This window comes from Poecilia reticulata, linkage group LG23 (assembly GCF_000633615.1).
Source record: "Poecilia reticulata strain Guanapo linkage group LG23, Guppy_female_1.0+MT, whole genome shotgun sequence".
Classification (NCBI taxonomy): domain Eukaryota; kingdom Metazoa; phylum Chordata; class Actinopteri; order Cyprinodontiformes; family Poeciliidae; genus Poecilia; species Poecilia reticulata.
The window spans coordinates 12,303,810-12,322,717 of record NC_024353.1 but is presented as its reverse complement, the minus strand read 5'-3'; the positions used below and the strand labels follow the sequence as shown (position 1 = coordinate 12,322,717).

The 18,908-nt window shown below is 38.3% G+C and overlaps 2 protein-coding genes across 2 annotated transcripts in view; both read right to left on the bottom strand.

Moving 5' to 3' along the window:
- The window catches only part of pwp1 (PWP1 homolog, endonuclein), a 5,013-nt gene extending 1,571 nt beyond the window's left edge, over positions 1 to 3,442 (bottom strand). The window contains exons 1-11 of the mRNA XM_008400935.2: positions 3,238 to 3,442; positions 2,917 to 2,975; positions 2,660 to 2,835; positions 1,821 to 1,906; positions 1,633 to 1,729; positions 1,291 to 1,401; positions 1,007 to 1,137; positions 798 to 868; positions 490 to 586; positions 338 to 399; positions 148 to 259 (exon numbers count right to left, since the gene is read on the bottom strand). Of these exons, the coding sequence (XP_008399157.1) occupies positions 148 to 259; positions 338 to 399; positions 490 to 586; positions 798 to 868; positions 1,007 to 1,137; positions 1,291 to 1,401; positions 1,633 to 1,729; positions 1,821 to 1,906; positions 2,660 to 2,835; positions 2,917 to 2,975; positions 3,238 to 3,303 (1,068 nt within the window). The 5' untranslated portion in view covers positions 3,304 to 3,442. The remainder of the gene's footprint in view (positions 1 to 147; positions 260 to 337; positions 400 to 489; positions 587 to 797; positions 869 to 1,006; positions 1,138 to 1,290; positions 1,402 to 1,632; positions 1,730 to 1,820; positions 1,907 to 2,659; positions 2,836 to 2,916; positions 2,976 to 3,237) is intronic.
- A 1,630-nt stretch (positions 3,443 to 5,072) lies between these two features.
- Positions 5,073 to 18,908, bottom strand: part of ano6 (anoctamin 6) — a 14,980-nt gene continuing 1,144 nt past the window's right edge. Inside the window, exons 2-20 of the mRNA XM_008400936.1 lie at positions 14,483 to 14,553; positions 13,628 to 13,756; positions 12,071 to 12,136; positions 11,708 to 11,995; positions 10,751 to 10,864; positions 10,546 to 10,661; positions 9,806 to 9,940; positions 9,571 to 9,673; positions 8,734 to 8,794; positions 8,477 to 8,622; positions 8,307 to 8,384; positions 7,897 to 8,128; positions 7,641 to 7,810; positions 7,397 to 7,494; positions 7,030 to 7,163; positions 6,703 to 6,908; positions 6,364 to 6,560; positions 5,823 to 5,928; positions 5,073 to 5,738 (exon numbers count right to left, since the gene is read on the bottom strand). Of these exons, the coding sequence (XP_008399158.1) occupies positions 5,514 to 5,738; positions 5,823 to 5,928; positions 6,364 to 6,560; positions 6,703 to 6,908; positions 7,030 to 7,163; positions 7,397 to 7,494; positions 7,641 to 7,810; positions 7,897 to 8,128; positions 8,307 to 8,384; positions 8,477 to 8,622; positions 8,734 to 8,794; positions 9,571 to 9,673; positions 9,806 to 9,940; positions 10,546 to 10,661; positions 10,751 to 10,864; positions 11,708 to 11,995; positions 12,071 to 12,136; positions 13,628 to 13,756; positions 14,483 to 14,553 (2,675 nt within the window). The 3' untranslated portion in view covers positions 5,073 to 5,513. The remainder of the gene's footprint in view (positions 5,739 to 5,822; positions 5,929 to 6,363; positions 6,561 to 6,702; positions 6,909 to 7,029; positions 7,164 to 7,396; positions 7,495 to 7,640; positions 7,811 to 7,896; positions 8,129 to 8,306; positions 8,385 to 8,476; positions 8,623 to 8,733; positions 8,795 to 9,570; positions 9,674 to 9,805; positions 9,941 to 10,545; positions 10,662 to 10,750; positions 10,865 to 11,707; positions 11,996 to 12,070; positions 12,137 to 13,627; positions 13,757 to 14,482; positions 14,554 to 18,908) is intronic.

The following is an 18,908-nucleotide window of genomic DNA, read 5'->3' as shown; positions in this document are numbered from 1 at the left end:
CACACACACACACACACACACACACACACACACACACACACACACACACACACACACACACACACACACACATAGAGATAAATACTAACAGACAAATACTGCAGCAAGTTATTGTAAATTAGTATGCTTGAAGTTCTGAGTACTCACCAGGAAGTTGAAGGGTGAAAAGTGGTTCCAGACCAGCCGCTCCACTTGCCCACTAAACCTCCAGGTTCTGAAGCTGCTGTCTGGATTCCGGCAGTCGTAAAGGACGGCTGTCCTAAAGATGAAACCACGACGTTAATGCGAAACCATTACAAAGATCTGTCGACAAAGACGCAGTGAAGATCACGCTTACTTGTCATACGATCCAGATATCAAGGTCTGTGCCTCGAAGGGATGAAATCTTAAAGTCTGGACCTGGAACATAAGAAGTCGGTTGTTTAACAGCGGCTAACGGCTGCCCACTCTGAGAAAGCAAATCCTGAGCATTTCAGCGCGGCAGGTTACCTTGTCTGTATGCTTCTGCAGAGTTGTGGCCGGCTTGCCTTGACACAGGTCCCACAGGACGACCGTGTCGTCTGCAGATCCACTGGCCAGCACATTCCTTAAAAGGAGCAAATGTTGGAAATAAAACATGTAAATCATATCGGGTTGACTACTGCAGACAGACAGGTGAGGGATGGACGGGTGATTTAAACAGCAGTCTGGAAATACAACTATTTTTCTTTGCTTTGATGTCATCTCTCATGCTTACCCAGACCTAATAAATGTTTTAATACTTTTCCAGAACTGAGATTTTAGTAAAAATCACTGACCTGACCAGCTTGTTCCAGGATAAATCCAACACTGCATCTGTGTGTCCCTCCACAGGCTCCGCTGCTGCACCCTGCCGCACAGCACGCAGCGATATGTTCAAAAATGTTTGCCACCAAAACAAGCTTTTAATAAGTTATTATGCCACAATGACAGCGATAAAATATGAAATGAATCTTTTTTTTGTGTGACATCAATAGGATTTTTGCACCTTTTTGCTTTTCTTTTTCTTCTTGGAGGCCTTTTTGCTCCCGAGGGAGAAGACTGGCTCCAAACAGTCCACCACATCCAGGTCCCACACGTCTATCTGTGGAGTCATGTTGCCCACGGCGACGTAGTTAGCTGCAGAGTGGACGCACAAGGAACATTATTTTGATTTATTTTTATGAAAGCTTGAAACGTGACTTATCAAATAACTGGAGGGTTGTTTTTTTTAATTTTATTATTATTATTATTATTATTATTATTATTATTCTTGACTGAAGGCTTCGTTACCTCGTCCCTCCTGTGGGTTGGGATCGAAGTCCAGCCATTCCACACACAGCGGATAGGCTGGCAGCAGGATGTCATGATGGACATACATGGATTCCTCCTCTGAGTTATAAACTGGGAAGTTACACAACATATTTATAAATGCTCTTTCCTCAAAAAAAAAAGAAAAGAAAAAAAATGCACTTAACTTTAATGATGAAATATTAAAACAGGGTTCCTACACATTTCCACAGACACGCAATTCTGATTCTTTTTTTTTTATCAGATAAGTGATCGTGTAATAACAGATTGTTCCAGTTTTCCAATTATCAAACACACTTATCATAATAAAAAGGATATATTTACTATAGATCTCCAAGTTGCAGCAGTCCTTCTCCGTTTTGCCAGCCAGGATGAGGTTGTCAGTGGGCTTGATTTGGAAGTGTTCTCGCTCATACTGGTCCTAGACGGGGGATGAGCAAACAGAACTACACAGGTGGGACATTATTTGGGACAAATAAGAGCCAACAGACCCCATCTGAGCAGATACTCACTGTGTCTTTGATGGTGATGTAGGGATCCTCGTCATTAGAGCTGAACACTGTGAGCCCAGCTAGACTGTCACCAAGGTTAGCGGTAGCTGAATTGGATTCAGTGAAATGTTTTAAATATCCTTCAATTTTTCTACATTTTGTAAAGTTACAAACAAAAAAGCAACTGTATTTTTGTTGGTATTGTATGTGATAGAAAATAGCATAAATGTGAAGGGGAAGGGAAATAACACATAAATACAAAGAATCAACTGTATTGATAATTGCCTCTCCGTATGTTGGCAAAGTATTTGCTTGAAGGTGAATGTACTGCCAATTATTTATCTCTAATTTCACATTTAATGAGTTTTGTTAATAATCTCATTTTGTAGAATCTGCATGCATTTATTTTTAGCTGTATACTTTTTTTAGATTATATATGTGACACTACTGTAAAGTTTATTTTATTTTTTTATTATTAAAAATGTTCTACTCCATTATTCCGCTTTCTTCCCCACCATGATGCTATCTCCGCAATATTTCAATGAATACTACTTTCTGCTTAGGGGATGTGCTGTATTATTTCTTACTTCAAACTGGGTTTTAGTAAGGGGTATTAGAGTAAATGGGGGGAATGCGGATGCAGGTCAGACTTTTTTGGAAACTTTCGGGAAACATTTTCCTAGCGTCCTTCCACTTTACAATTGAAGGCTACTTTGTTCCTGTCTCTCAAATATGATGCATTGGAAACACAAGTAGAAGCATAAAAAAAACTTAAAGTTGTGTAAATACTTTTGCAATTGATTTTAATTGGTGCTTAGAAGAGGATGAACAAAGAAAAACACAAACACTCTGCCCTTTACCTGCATCCTCCTCATCATACTTGTCCAGCCCATATTCCGCCAGTTCATCGTCTTCCTCCTCTTCATCATTCCCAGTCTTTAGACCCAAGTCATCATCATCTTCTACCGTTTCTCCAGATGGATCGTCATCACGTGGAATACCTTCATCTTCCTCCTCATCTTCGCCTGCTACGTCCCTGGGTTCAATGATAAGAAGGGCATTTATCGCTTGCCATCAAAATCTAGTCAGTGTTTGTCTTTGCATTTGCAGCGATTACCCCAGATCTTCTCTAGCTTCGGTAATGATGCGTTGAAGCTCCTCTTGACTCAGCTCGACCTGAGAGAAAATAAAACAGAAACCTTTTTTGCACATGTGACAAATAAAGGTGAAATATAAATGCATATTTAATTTCAAGTGATTCTTATATGTTATATTTGTTGAAGTCCTGCTGGAGGACAAAGTATGCCTTCTGTTAGTCCATACATTTCTTTTAGACAGACTGAAGTTTTAAAATGTCAGTAAAAGCACCTAAAGTGTGATCACGAAGGCTTTAAACTGCCGTGTTGACAGATTTCTTCAGTATGTTTACGTTCCCTACCTTGTCAGGGGTTTCCTTGGCAACGCCACGTTTCACCCACCCGACACACGTAATCTGGGAGCTCATAATGTAAAAATACTTGTAGACCAACAGCAGTAAATATAATAAAATGTGCGGTTTTCTTTTTTTTACCCCTTCTCAAACTGTTTCACCTCAGGCATGCACACAGCGGTACATGTGAGCGATTAGGACCGCTCATACTTAGGGCGTTCAAAAAGCTGCCTGACTAAAATTCCGTCAAAGACGCAGAAAAGGACCGAATTACTTACGAAATGCCTTACAAAAAGCTGAAGTAAAATTTTCAAGCATGTCAAAAGTCGGAAAGTAAAACTGGATTTCATGATTTAGCGAATCTCGGTCATCAACACATACTGGAACTCCATCGGCGGCTATGTGAGAAAAGGGTGTTGTATTTAATCTTGTCATCAAGATGAATACACCGAAGATGGATATCTAAACTGGAAAACTAAAGTGAGGACAACACTGTGCATGGGTTTAGGGGCGTAATATTTATATCTATGGTTTAGAAACCGTGAAGTTGCCATTTCCCACTAAAACGTTAAAAACTTCAATAATTTGGATTTAAAAACCTATAACCTCCCCTTATGGCAGTGCAACTATTAAATTAGAAGCGTGTATGCTAAAATAAAAATCTTGGAGAAGTTGTTGAACTTTTCTTTTTTGTACTTTTTTTGTAGATGGTCGCTAACAAGCTAACTGCTTTTGATATTCTTTAAATAAAGACCTCCCTCCCGCCCCCTCCCCCGAAACAACTATATGTATGGTAAGGACTATATAATAGGAAGGTGTGAAAATTATGGAACAAAATAAAACAGAAATATGTTGATACATTTAAGAAAAAAAAGCATTTGCTTGCAGTAGACTAAGATGGAGCAATTTATCAAAACTACATAAAGAAACCAAAATTAATGTTGCTATATATCATAATAAAATTGTTTAAAATAAGTTCTAAAAGAACAAATAAATAAATAACAAATAAAACGTTAGTCATTATATGTTACGGTGATGCCTGAAGCTGATTGTATTTAGAAAAATAATGTAAAATTATTTTGAGACGAGTTCAAAATGCACTTTTTTGTGTCCAAAAGATGCAAGTGAAGCACAGAGTAAAATTATGCCACAGGGTTAATAGAATAAAACAAATCTTTACTTCTTGTTAAATTAAAAACAACAACAAAAAACAGTTTAATAACAGCACATGAGTGACAATATAAAAATATATAAGATCTTACTGAAACGTTACTGTTTGCATATATGATGGATGCAGTACCACTGATCAGCACAGGTAATAATACAACTTTGGCTTATACGCAGTTGCACAACTAAAGATTAAGTGCATTATTTCTTATTTGAGAATGTAACACACAATTAAGGATTAGCAAAGTAATTTTAAGCAGTAAAAAAGGTGCAATATTCATAAATACAGCAACAGAAAGAGAGATTATTCTCACAACAAAGGTTTGTTTACAAGAAATTGACCCCACTTGACGGAACGCATAGACCGTTGGTGTACATCTACAAATTTACAATAGTCAGCAATCAAAGTGGAAGCTTGTTTTTTTTTTTAAACATTTTGCCATATCAAACTAGCTTAAGAAATCTAATTTTGTAAATATAAACACTTGTGTAGCTTTATGTTTGTGACATACAGTAATGTTTCACAGATCATCTTGGCCTTTAAATCGAGTATAAAAATGACAAGAAAACAAACAAACAAACAAACAAAAAATTATGGTGAGCTCAAATGTTGTTGCATGTTATTTTTAATGCAATACTGACATTATATGGCACCAATTGACCAAAATGTGTGTAACCCTTCTATGTTAACATGCACTTTGATAAAGTTCTTAAATTGTAGCACAAAACTACTGGGACTTAACTTAATCAAAAATCTACCAGTCAAATAGTTAAAGGCGCAAGATGCTAAGAATTCATCTGAGGAAAACTGGTTTGAAACTAACCACTCTTTGTTATCAGTTATTTTATAACATTCCCCTTAAATACTGGCTCAAAAATAACAATCGTGGCCAACATAAACCAAATAAAGTGGTTATAGGTGGAAGAAGACAGGATTTCCTCTATATTTTTATTTTTTTTTGTCTTGACGCTGTTCAGACAAATGCGTTTTCCTTCAGAGAGCACAAAACAATCCAGGGATAGCTTTCGATTAATAACTTTTCACAGGATGCCAAGGATTGTCGGAACAAAAAGCCAGTAAGCCAAAGTGAACCAAAGTGTCCTCTGCACTGTTTCCGTCAGTATTCTGAGAGTTCGAGTTCATCGTCGCTGTGGTCGTTTCTTGCCATGTGACTTGCCAAGTCATCTTTAACCGGTTTCAAGCGTTTGGAGACCAGGTTCAGTCTAACCTCGTGAATGATTGCTTGGGTCAGGTACCTCTCTCGTTTGAGGTGTTCTCTGGTGGTGTGCGAGACATCTGGGATTACGGAGGCGAGGATGAACTTGGTGAGGTACGCAACGTGCTGTGAAGAGCAGGTAAAGAGTAAGTACTTTTGTTCAGAGCTTTAATAATAAGGAACATGTGTTTTTTTGTGTGTATGTCTCACCTCTACAACAATTATAAAAGCCATTTTGGCAGCAATCACATGCCAGTAGTGCATGTTGTACTGATATTCTCTGGGGTGTCCAGGAGGAAACCGAAAGTCTCGATACCTTAAGAGGAAAAATATATTTTAGTTTGCCCTTCAGGGTGAAACAATTAGTTTTGGACATTTCTTGTGCATCAGCATCTCTCACATTTAGTATATTGGTTCCAAAGAGTTTCCAAAAGAGCATTATAATGCGGCTTTTACTCAAGTATCTCACACTGAAAAATTCACTTATTTGTACAATCCCTTTTGCCAAAAAAAATATAATCTAATAAACACATACAATTAAATAATAACATTTCTTTTCTAACGTTTTGAATGGTTGGAGCACATGGAGAACAGTTTGTTTGACCAGCTCATTTTGCTAGTTTGTCCCAAATCCAATGTGGTTTCTGATGTCCTTTTTATTTATAAATTTTCCTTTATAAAAGTTTTTTTTTTTTTTTTACAGGTCATTTACCAGAGGAGCCAATGAGAGCGTATGAAACAGACCCCGCACCTGCAGATGGTGATGTTGGGAGGTCGCTCCACTGCGTCGGTGACTGTGGCCTCACTGAAATTACCGGTGTTGAAATAAGACAGGGAGCTGTTGATGAATCCGCTCATGCTGTGGTTACCGTAACCTTCCTCCACGGAAAATGACCAGTAGTAAACCAGCCGTGGGATTATGTCGGACGTAAACGCAATGATCATGGCCTGTAGCGACACCAAAGCAGCATACAAGTTAAAAGAAAGAAGGTGGTCGTTGTTTGTGTCTGCATTCTCTTATTATAAATGGGTTTTTTTTTTCTTCACAATATTTTACGTCATAATCAAAAAGTTCTAAAATCCAACCTACATTTGTCGCGACTGCCAATATGGCGATCCATTGAAGAATGGGCTGCCAAGCTCCAATGTCCCGGGCTTTCTCGGGCAGTATGCGTCGAAACTGAGTCGTCATCTTCCAAGCGTCGACTCGGATCTCAATAATGTTGTTGACGAGAGCCAGAAACGGAGCCAGAGGGAAAGAGGCCACGAACAGCGTCACGAAGCCAAACTGGATCACTGGGAAGAACGAAAGACACAACGAGATCGAGATCCTGTAGCGGCTAAACTGGCTCCAATGTCCACAAGCCCACAAGGTACAGATCCAAGGTAGATAACACTGAAGCTTTTTTTTTTTTACCCATCTCGAGATATTCATAGAAGAGCCCGAGTTTTGTGAAGGGCTGAAGCTCAAAGTCTTGTTCCCAGCGAGGCGGCTCCACCTTCTTATGGGTCACCCGGGTGCAGTAGCGGAAGATCACATTCTTAACCCACCTGTGGAGGACCGACAATGTCTGAGCGTGACAAATGTTGCAGCATGTTTCTGCCAGACAAAGAGGCAGATTGTTTTCGACATAGACATAATAAAAGAGTATTGGTTGCTCAGGCGTAGGGAATACGGCGGAAATTCCAAGATGGTAGCCATAGGGCTACGTCAGCGACGTTACATCGGTGTCTATGGTTTCCGATAGCTGTAAGAAAGTTGTTGGTTTAATGCAATTACTTACGGCAGCAAGACCTCTTGGATGTTGTTCCAGATTGCTTTCCCTCCCATGATGATGGCGAGCTGAGTGGTCAGCTCAATCAGACAGCCACCGGGATCACACTGCAGGAGTCAGACACCCAGGACAAGCCACAGCAAAAGTGAGGAAAACATTTTTAACTTCACATAAACAGAGCCGTTTCGCATCTAGTCTCATTGAAACAACAACAACAAAAACATGAATATTTTTACAAGAAACTGAACATCACCTCCTCGTTCCGATATTTTTCCAGGATATAAACAGGTTGCCCGGGGTGGCCAACTATCTTTCCTTTTACAAAAGCAATGTAGAAGCACGAGGAGTAGTAGTTGACGAACTGGAAGAGGAACATCTTCATCGTCAAGCTGTTCTCGTAGTCTGTTCTGGTCCGAGGAAGCTCTGCCGACACGTGGAAGACTGAATTAAAAACGAGTTCGAGTCGGGAGAGGGGGGAAAACAAAAGCACAAGTACAGGACAGACTCACCGAAATCCGTGATCCAGATTGCAACTCGCTCGTAAAGAGTATTGAGGATCATGATCACAACAAAGTTGATGAGGCCGGCTGTGACGGAGGTGGCCATCTGAGGCGTTACATACTCTTTTAGTGGCTCCAGAGTAGTAAAATTGCCTGGGTTTTTTAGCTTGATTGACAGGGAGAAGAAAACAGCTAGTCGGTAGATAATGATGGCCACGATGGACGCCAGGATCAGTATGATCTGAAGGACGAAAAGCAGATAGATTGTTGTACATCATCAGGTGTAGAAGTTTCAACTACAAACATAAAACACATACATAAACGTCTGTTTCCGGTACAATCAGTGTGAATCCTTTATTATATTTCAAACACTACAGGCACTGTTAAAAATGAAGTAGCAAAACGTTTAATTAGATTACCCAGAACAGGACTGTCCCAATTCCTATTGAGATTCGAAAACATCGTCCGCAGAATGTAAACGGCACCTTCTCTTGCACCTACATCACATAAACACACTTTAGTACGATAGGGTCAGTATTGCCAATTATTAGCTGTCATTCCAAATGTTTTTTTTGTTGTCTTTTTTTACCCCTGTGACAGGATTGATCGTGTCATGAACACACGCGGCATCATATTCGGGGCGAGACGGTTCTTCCTGCTCCAGAAACTCCACTGTGTCCCATTCGAACTCCAACTGCGACTGGTAGCGCTTCCAGAACTCCAGGAACACCGTAACTGCAGCGCAGAACCGCCAGAACAGCAGAGGAAGCGCAATTAGGGGAAAGAAAGTCGGTGCTAAAGGCTGAAAAATAGGAGTATTAACACAACACGTTGACACAAACTCACCCCACACTGCCATGAAAACAGCAAACACCAGCGTTCCAAAATGATCAAATATAGTCAGTGTCTGAAAAGAGAACAGCAGCAAATTAATTACAAAAGTGGATTACAAAAAGGTTTACTACACAAAATTAAGATACGATGTTAGCAATTGCTTACTGTAACGTCTTCAATATACCAATATACCGTAATTCCAATGGGATCATACAGTAAAAACGTCAATAATTTTACATGATTTCAGGTTTCTCTCTTTGAACTGACTCTGATTTATTAAACATAGCATACTATCCGTTTAGACTTGGAGGTAAGACTCATTCTTTGTTACCTTTCAAGTTTTTTTCAGGTTTTTTTTTTTTTTTTACCGTCTTGTCGCAAATTACCATCCTGGTGGACAATTTGTTTCTATCTGCTAGGAAACTACAGCGTTGATGAACATCTATCTTCCAGCAAGACAATGACCTGAAAGCATCCAGCTAAAGCTACACAGAAATGGCTGAAGACAACAAGGTGGATGTTCTGAAGTGGCCCAGTCAAAGCACAGACCTCAATCTCAGTGAGAAACCGTGGCCAGACTTGAAGGTGAATGTTAATGAAATCATTTATTTTATGCAGCATATTTTATTTTATTTATTTGTCATTATTTTATAGAAACCAGGTTTAGCTTTTGTTATCTAGTTTTTTGTGAAAAAAAAGAAAAAAATGTTATGATTGATTTGAAAAAGCAATAAAGAGAATAAAGCGCTCAAGGAGACAAATACTTTATATAAGAATTAAATAAAGAACTAAATAAAGCTATATAAGAATGTAAATAAAGTGAAATACAGTTTTTGTCAAAAAGCTCACCTTTGAAGTGTCACAGGTGCTGTTTAAGATCCAATAGTTGCAGAGGTCACACTGAGGACACATTACAATCTTTCCTCCAATGTCAGGGTCGCACACCTCTTTGCTGCGTTATTTTAAACAGAACAGAGAGAAAAGAAATCAAGAGAAAGAAAAGCTTGTCTACCAAACAAGTTCACATCCGACAGGAAAACGAACAAACACAGCCTACATCTCATAGGTCACTTATCTGAAATACCTCCATGTGCTGTTTTCTTGAATGTGGTATCCATAAAAGAAACAGGCCAGTCCCACAACAGAAGCGAAAGCCAGCATCTTGGTGTAGAAACCCAGCCAGGCGAAGTAAATGCCGATCTTCTCCCCGTAGTACTTTCTGTGGGAAGGAAATCAAACTCTTTGTGCAAGTGTAACAAATGAAAAAAATACTTAAAATTACTGGTTGGATGTTTTTTTGTTGGGTTTTTTTTCAAATTAAATAAAAATATTAAAATACTAGAAAAAAAAAGATATGGAAATTCTATCCTGAGTTTAAAAATGACACAAAATAGAGATGTACAGAATTGTGTAAATCTCTGATAACCATATGCTTACTCTGGGAGTTGTCCATTCATTTGTTTAATACTGTTGTTTTACTTGTTTTTGTCTTTCAACTACAGGTGCACCGTTTTTTTGTGTGTTTTTTTAACGATAGAGTAACGTTTGACACCTTAGATTTGATTTACAGACTAAATCTATCTCTCATTTGTGTTTTTATTACATTTTAAAGTAAAATATAGTACGTGATGCGCTGGATCAATTGACTCATGTGTCCTTTTCTGTTATATATTTTCTAAAATGTTTCTCTCGAACAGAGCTTTGTAGCTCTGTGTCTTGAGAAAACAATTTAAATACACTTTATTTACTTAATCATTTATTTTAGCACACTTGAAAATGTAACTCCAGGAATATAAAACCGAATCATAAAATCAGTTTGCAAACCTTATGAGGTCCAGTGGTTGTGTCTTGTAGAAGTTCTTGGGATGAGCCCACTCCTTGTAGAGCAGATATCTCTCGTTGGGACAGCTTTCGACTGTGGACTTGACATTGAATCTGCACTAAAAAAAAAAAAAATCTGAGGCATTTTACACACTGGAGAAGCATTTGACATGTTTACACTCATGTATGCAGCAACAAACACACTTACGTCATGTGGAGCGTAGGCAGCTTTGTAAACTCCACCACTCAGCAGTTTGGTGATACCAAACTTTTTAACGTTTCCTCTGATTTCATAAGGAGCTCTGCACATGATGAAGTTTGCCTGAGATAAGAAGAGCTTATAAGTTATCTCCTGCGTAAATCATGCCATCAACATTAAGATTGAGTTAGGACAGATAGAATGCTCTTAAAGGGGCAGCACTGTTTTTTTTTCCCAGGCACAAAGTGCCAATTTAGAGCACAATCAAGCAATTACAATAACTTCAGTTGTTAAAAATATGCTATATGTGACTTAAAAGAATCCCCCTGTCGTTTTAAAAGCTCCTTTAAGAGATAAGATTAGTATATTTGGAGTAAAAAAGAAAGCTTGGCTTATCAAGTGCTCAAATTTGCTCAGATACAGTACAAAGTACAGCCAGAGTTAGGGGTGCACCGATTTATCGGTGCCGATTTCCTTAATTTTGGGAGATTGGTGATCAGTTGATTTTTACATGTGAAGCCGATCTTATCCACCGATGTTATTAACCTCGGCAAAGGTCTAAAAATCAACCACCGTCCTTTTCTTTTACCCCCGTGAGAGACGCTTGGCTGACAAACCGGCCGACCAGATCATGTCGGCACATTTACAGTTAGCAATAGTCACCCCATTGTTGCCAATTCAGTAACTTTCTTGATATACTGAGCAAAATTTCAGACAAAAAAATGGTATCGGCCTAAATTGGAATCAGTAAATTAGAGGTTTTTTAAAAGATCAGTAATCGGCGATCGGCCAGAAAACTGCAATACATGCAGCCCTAGCCAGAGTGTTATTATTTAGCTTGTTCCTGACAACAGCAATGTAATGAAGCGGAAATACCGATCAGCGTGACGTGGCATAAAAACGAAGGTGATTCTGCACTTGTGGTTTCAAAAAAAAAGAGAGATTGAAAGCTGTAAAACAACTCGCCATTCTGCTCTTCATGGATGGAGTGAAGACTTTTTCCTTGTCCATCTTTAGGAAGCAATCATGATGGTGCCTCTGATAGGGTGCAGTGTAGTAGTCTACTTCCTTCTTTATCAGTTTCTCGTTGGGTTTGAAGTACTTGGTGATCCAGTCGAAAAGGTTCCCTACGGGGGTACGGTTGACGTGATCGTTGACCTCTATGGGAATCTTGATGTGCAGGACTTCGGCGTAGGTGCGCTGCACCTCCCACGGCACGTGAACTTTCACATATATGAGGTTGTCTTCGTGGACCTGCAGAACGGAATAAGAGTTAGTTTCAAGCAGGGGGCTGGGGGGATATGACTGAAAACGGCAGCTTCCACTTACAGATGGCGTCGCTTCCAGCTCCAGGCCCATCTGCATCAGGCAACTCTCAAAGTACTCTCGCCGTTTCTACATTGGGAAAAATGTTAGGATTACTACTTTTAAATAGTAACCCACAACTTCCTGTTGTGGGTCCTGTTGCCATTATGGCGTCACATTGAGGCTTACTTCACCATCTTTGTCCTGATAATTTCCGCAGAAAATCTGTGGGGTTAGCTGAAGGGAACATCTAAAAAACGCACCAAGCATTTTTGGTGTGCTTTTTATTATTATTTTAAAGTCTTGTGACAGACGAAACATAGCAAAAGTAACCTTTCCACCCAGGTTATTCTGCTAAATTGGGATGAGTATCTTATGAAATAAGTGAGTCATTCCAGGTGGATTTAAACTGGAATGTCTCTGTGCCAATATTTCTGTTCTCACCTGCAGCACCATTGTTGCCGCTTCCTTCTTTTTTTTTCATAACAAGCTGTACTTCATTTCCAAGAAAAACAGGAAAGGCAATAAACTGAATTCATCACGCTTCCTGTTTTTCTAAAAAAGAACTACATGAAAACTAAATAATCTATCATGTAATTGAATAAAAGCCTGATTTTGTATGCTTTTTATGTAACAGTGATCAGTTAAAAACGTCTTTATTGGCATTCGACTCTCCAGCAGCCAGAGTTACAACAGAAACAGAATGACCAAACCGAGTATGTGTGTTTGGGAACATTATGACAGATAAATTGCTTCAGTGTATCTACTGTGCAATAAGCGTTAGCGCCTCTTTTGAGTAGCTCTACGAGCTTTCTAAGGAACTGTCTAGAACAGGCTGATCGGCTTTGAGACTTGAGTTTCAGGCCATGTTTTCAGTCGACATTTATTGCTCATAGTAGCCCCCAAAAAGCCAAAAAAAGCAAAAACAAAACAACATCCCTATACCAGAACCCTGAAGGGAATCATATTTAAAAGAATTAAGGCCATAATGTCACTTCTTTAATTACCTAATCTAAAAAAATCTAAGGGCGTGCGCTGCACACTGTGCGGTGTTTTCAAAACAAACAATACGTTAAGCCTCTTATGAAAGACATTAAGGTAACAAACATACATGGGTGTGCCCTGTCCAAGCTATTTTAATGCTCATTTTATTCTCAAACCAACTGGATGCACTAATTTAAAATAACAATGCTGGACAAACTTTAAGATTAAATTCGGTTTGACTTGAATCCAGCTGGGACTTTGAAGTTTTTAAGTGCATGAATTGTGTTTTTTAGTGGCCTGACCTGTAATTATAGCTTCCCCAGCCACGTCAAAGGTAAAGCGGTAGGTGATATTGTGTACACACAGTCAGCAGAGGCTTTCATCCTGGTGCAAATAATGGACTGACAGCAACTCAATTCCTCAGAGCAATGAAAAATGTCTCCTACTGTAAGTCTTTGATGCATTTTTTAAAGAAACGTATTAATTTCAATAACGTCTTCATAATAAGTGTTTTTTTGCGATTCTTGAGTTATTATTGTGTGTATTGTGCATAATTACCTCAGGTAAATGGGTATGTGTAAGAAATGAGAACCGTACCTTGTGTCTTTTGCACGTGAACTTCTTGTCAAACGGCTTCGTATCCTCATCTTCGTACACCAGGATGAAGTCCACACTCCTCACGCCGTCGCTGAAGAACAATGAATCCGGCTGGTTGTTGTACTCAACCTGAGGGCAGAAGCAAAGGTCATCCGGTAAGTCGACGTCCCGAAACTCGTACGAGTCTTCCTCCATAACTTCATACATGTTGGAGAGAATGACGAGTCAAAAAGAACGTTTTGTGCGGCAGGTAGTTGCTTCCCCTGATGAGCTAATTTCATTTGTGGTGCCATGAAGGGAAAACGGGAAGAGTCAACAAACCCAAGAATACCCGCCCTCTTGTCTCCCTCTCTCCTTCCCACTGTCCACACAATGAGACTTTTTTCACGGTAGAGTCATTTAAATGTCTATCTTGTGTAAACTCTGTGTAATTTGCCTTAGAAATGTATGAAACAAAAAGTTTAATGCCGGCCAATTTGCATCACAAGAACAGCCACTATTATTTTTTTCATTAAAAATTAACGTTAAATCGTGATTTAACAATGAAGTGACACATTTTTCACATTTATTTGAATAGCACATTTCAGCTGCAGGGCGGTTCAATGTGCTTTACATAATAAAAACAGGAAATGACGAAGTTATAAAGAAAACATCAAACAGGCAACAATTGGAAAAGACATTATGTTTTCATGAGTGCCATTGCCAAATCATAATAATAATAATAGTAATACAATAAATTAAACAATCAAACATTTACAGTGGCTAAAATTTTTTTAAAAAAAGACATTTTTAAATATATTTACAGTACTGAACACAGTGATTGTATTTGACTCACATCCAAGGACAGAGACTCACCAGATTTGTTTTTTTTTCTGACTCGTCTGCTTTAATACCGCAATAAGTGGGTAAAAACTCCTCAGGGTACACTGTAAGAGAGAAATGATGATACAGACTTAAATAAAACAATAAACACATATAGCAAAATAAAGAGTGAATTAGTTCCATCCAAATCTTTTGCAGAGCAAAATCATTTTCATATTAGTTTTAATTTTAAAAAAAAATTGGAGATGCATTAAGTACCGTATTTTCCGCACTATAAGGCGCACCGGATTAAAGGCGCACCTTCAATGAATGCCCTATTTTAAAACTTTTTTCATATATAAGATGTCTTTGATGTTTTTATGTTTTTACCTTTTGAATCTTTTTTTTTTCTTTTTAAAAAATCTCTTTAATGTTTTTATCTTTACTTTTTAATTTCCTTTTATTTCTCTTTCTCACTGTTTCTGTTTTAATGATGTAAAGCCCCCCGGAAAACGTCCCAGTTAAACGACGTTTAACTAAAGTTCTACGGGGTTTAGAGTCCCAGTTGACGGCGATTCAACTAAAAACCTAGAGGTTGGAGTCCTTGTCAAATGGTGTTTTTGACTAAAGTCCCAGAGGGTTAGAGTCCCAGTTAAACGACGTTTAACTAAAGTTCTACAGGGTTTAGAGTCCCAGTTGACAGAGTTTCAACTACAAACCTAGAGGTTGGAGTCCTTGTCAAATGGTGTTTTTGACTAAAGTCCCAGAGGGTTAGAGTCCCAGTTAAACGACGTTTAACTGAAGTCCTAAAAGGGGTGCGGGTTTTAATGTTTTTATCTTTTTTAATCTTTTTCAAAATATCTTTCTCTTTCTAACTGTTATTCAATGTCACATGTTGTTTTTATTTTAATTATGTAAAGCACTTTGAAATGCCTTGCTGCTGAAATGTGATACAAATAAAATTTGATTGATAAGGCGCATAATAAACGGTTGCCAGTGGCGCAACTACACATTATTCAGGCGGATGCGAAAACATAGATCGGATGATGGTGACCCACACACAGCATGTTTGTGGAGAACCTGGTGCTAAACTGACCTGCAGACGACCTGATGCAAATAAGCATTTTCTACTGCTTATATAGGTCAGTCAAAATTTATTAACAAACCAGCGTTCTGACAACTGTCCCAGCATGCACCGCGCGCTTCTTCTACGGGCGAAAATGAAGTCGACGGCTGCTTACCGTAGTTGCTAGACCTGTTGTGGCTCAATATTGGTCCATATATAAGGCGCACCGGATTATAAGGCGCACTGTCGGGAAATTGAAGATTTTTAGGTGCGCCTTATAGTGCGGAAAATACGGTATATAAAAAACAAAGTCATGTAATGAATACAAATACTGTACATTATATAGAATTTATTTTTATTTTTTTTTAGATTTGGGGATTTTCAATAGACTTAGGCCATAATAACATGATAAACATTTAATATGATACAAATAAAATGCAATGTCTCTAAAGTACACAATTTTTCTTTTACTTATATTAAAGGTTATGCTACTGCAATAAGACCTGAAATGGAATTGAAGGCCTTTTATACAGGTTCACAAGAGGTGCTAATAAGGGTGGAGGACACTGTGCAAGCACATGACTGAAACAGAAATGAAAAAAGTTATTTGTAAACGACAACAAGACTCTTTATTTAATCAGCATTTGTCACCGGGGAGCTGCTGCTGATTTGACAGTTTGCATCCCTTAGTTTGCATCTGCTGTGGGTTACTCTGAAAAGTGAACAGGACAGTGTTTCTGTTCTGCATGTGTCGTTCCTTTTTCTTAGCATTTAACTGTCACTGAAACTTTTTAACTTCATAGACTAAAATTTCTCACTGCAATGGTGAAAGTTGGTTCAGCGTGTAGTTGTGTATCTCCAAATTCTGGACCTACTCCTCCACAACTATTCGAGAACAGTAAGCAAAGAAAGATTGTATGCTCAGTCATAATTATAGACAGATTTTATATATATATATATATTTGGGTGGTATCACACACCTTTCAGGTTCCAGGATATAATATAGAGAATAGTGTGAACACTTGGGGGGAAAAACATGATGTCTGCTGCACTTTAAATTAATTTTCTATTGCTTATTTGCATATCCAGTCAATAGACAGTGTGCTTCTTCTGTGTCGTATCAAACGTAAGCGCTGACAGAAAATTTCCCCTAGCTAACGAGGCTTCAAACTAGCAACTAAACCAAAGGGCTTTTCAAAGTTTTTGAGGAATCTTAATTTTATCATCTGTTATTTTAAATACTGCTAGAACTAAAGCAAAAACAAGTGAACTAACACAGTGCTGTAACTCACATCTGAGGGCTAAGAATGTAAGCTAACACTACAGCTAATTGTTGACGGCAAGAAGATGACACAGCTTTTAATATGGAAAGTCTTGCCTTCTTGGCACGTGAAGCGGAGCAATAACTAAAGACAGATGTTGTTTTTACTAGCCATAGCAACTGGCTGGGAAAATAACAGCGGAATCACTATTTATATTTCAAAAACTTTGATAAAACGAACACTGCTTCAACGTGAGTTTCACATGAATCTCTCAAGATAAACCAGTTTCATCTTTATTGCTCTGCTGCCACAAGTTTGCTCTGACATGAAAGCTAAGATGTCGCAATTAGTCTTTCTACTGGACTGAAAATATTTTTACATTAAGTTGGACTCTAGTAAAAATATATCGGGTCTGCCACTAACAGAGGCAGTCGACTGAAAAAAAAATCTGCTTTTATGTCACAACCCACAGAGCACATGCTAACTTCCTCTCAAGTGAACATCCTCCTATCAGCACGCAAAGCAAAAATGGTCTCAACTAAACAGGAAAACAACATCGTACCTGTACTTGCAGCACCTTTTTACAGTGCATAATTACTATTTAAACCAGTAAATTAAATGAGGAAGGCTCTTCTGCCTATTTTACTGACAGGAAATAGCTGCCTGCATTTGGACAGTCGTAACAAATGTCATTCACTACAGAGTCATCTCCATGACAATAATCAGCTCAAAGAGCTTACTTAAGCGTGAGCAATGCTTCGTATGACAAACACTTTCTGTCAGCTTAGAAATGTTTATTTTCTAAAGAAAACAATAATGAAGCACTTTTGCTTTGCAAAACATTTTGTATTCAAGTGCCAAATTAGATTAAGTATCAGATCAATGGCAAACAGAGCAATTACACCCAGCTGTAAGCCTATGTATTCAGCTGAACATAATCAATGAATACATTAACAATTAATGACAATAGAACACACAGTCTATTGAAAAGTACTTTATGGTCCAGTCTAGATGCTTTGTGTGGTTGGATTTTCCCAACCACACACCCACTGCTGATTACCAATAACAAAAATACACAAAATACACACATGGTGTTCATGATAGGTAATGAAGCTAAACAAGACATAAATAAGCTCATACAAAATCTTGGAAATGTATTCATACCTCTTGGACTTTGTAACATTAGCTGCAATAATGTCAGGTTAAACATAAAACACCTGCCACACTTTTTAAAGGTTTTTTTTGGCTCTAGTGGCCTTTATTTGATAATTAATTGACAGGAAAGTGGGAAATGAGAGAGGGGGAAGACATGCGGCAAAGGTTGCCAGGTTGGGAATTGAACCTGTGACAGCCATGCTGAGGACTAAGGCCTCCATATGTGGGTTGTGCTAAACCCCTGTGCCACCGCAGCACACCCCTGCCACACTTTTTAGATTTTCATTTGCAAAGATGTTTTAAAGAACCTAATGTGACTTTCCTTCAACAAAATTTCGGCATGATTTCCATAGACCATTTGTCACCTTAAACGTTCTATGTTATACTTAATCATGAATTATGTCATCACTTTGTAATAAGAATCTGGAAAGTTAAATCAAATGAGTATCAACAAATGAAATTCCTTCAAACTTCTTGTTAGTTTCTCAGAGAAATCAGAACTACACAGAAAAAATATATGAGGGTCTAAAAGTAAACCAACCAAGTACGACGTACACAAGAACATGTACATATATGATAAGTACTTTTGAGAACCTATACACCAGAATGATAGAAATGTGGCTGAATTGAAACATTACAGCCAAATGTCACGATAGGCTATGTCATTACGGAATCCAAACATACCAATAATATACATCACATAAGTTAATGAGTGTTGCACAAGTATAAAACGACTTAACTGCTGAATGAATATGTGCATAGCTAGAATTTGCAAATACTTGAGGCCCCTCTAAAAATCATTTATAACCACTTAATAGTTAAAACACAGTTTACATCTTCTGCCAAAACTAACATACACAGTCTTCCTTATTTTCGCTCTTGTACATACAGCCAATCAGTGTCAAGAAAATTAAATGACGCTCCCGAACTGGATACTTTCCAAATGCTTGACAATATCCAAATGCTTGACAAATTGACAAATGCTTGACAATATATA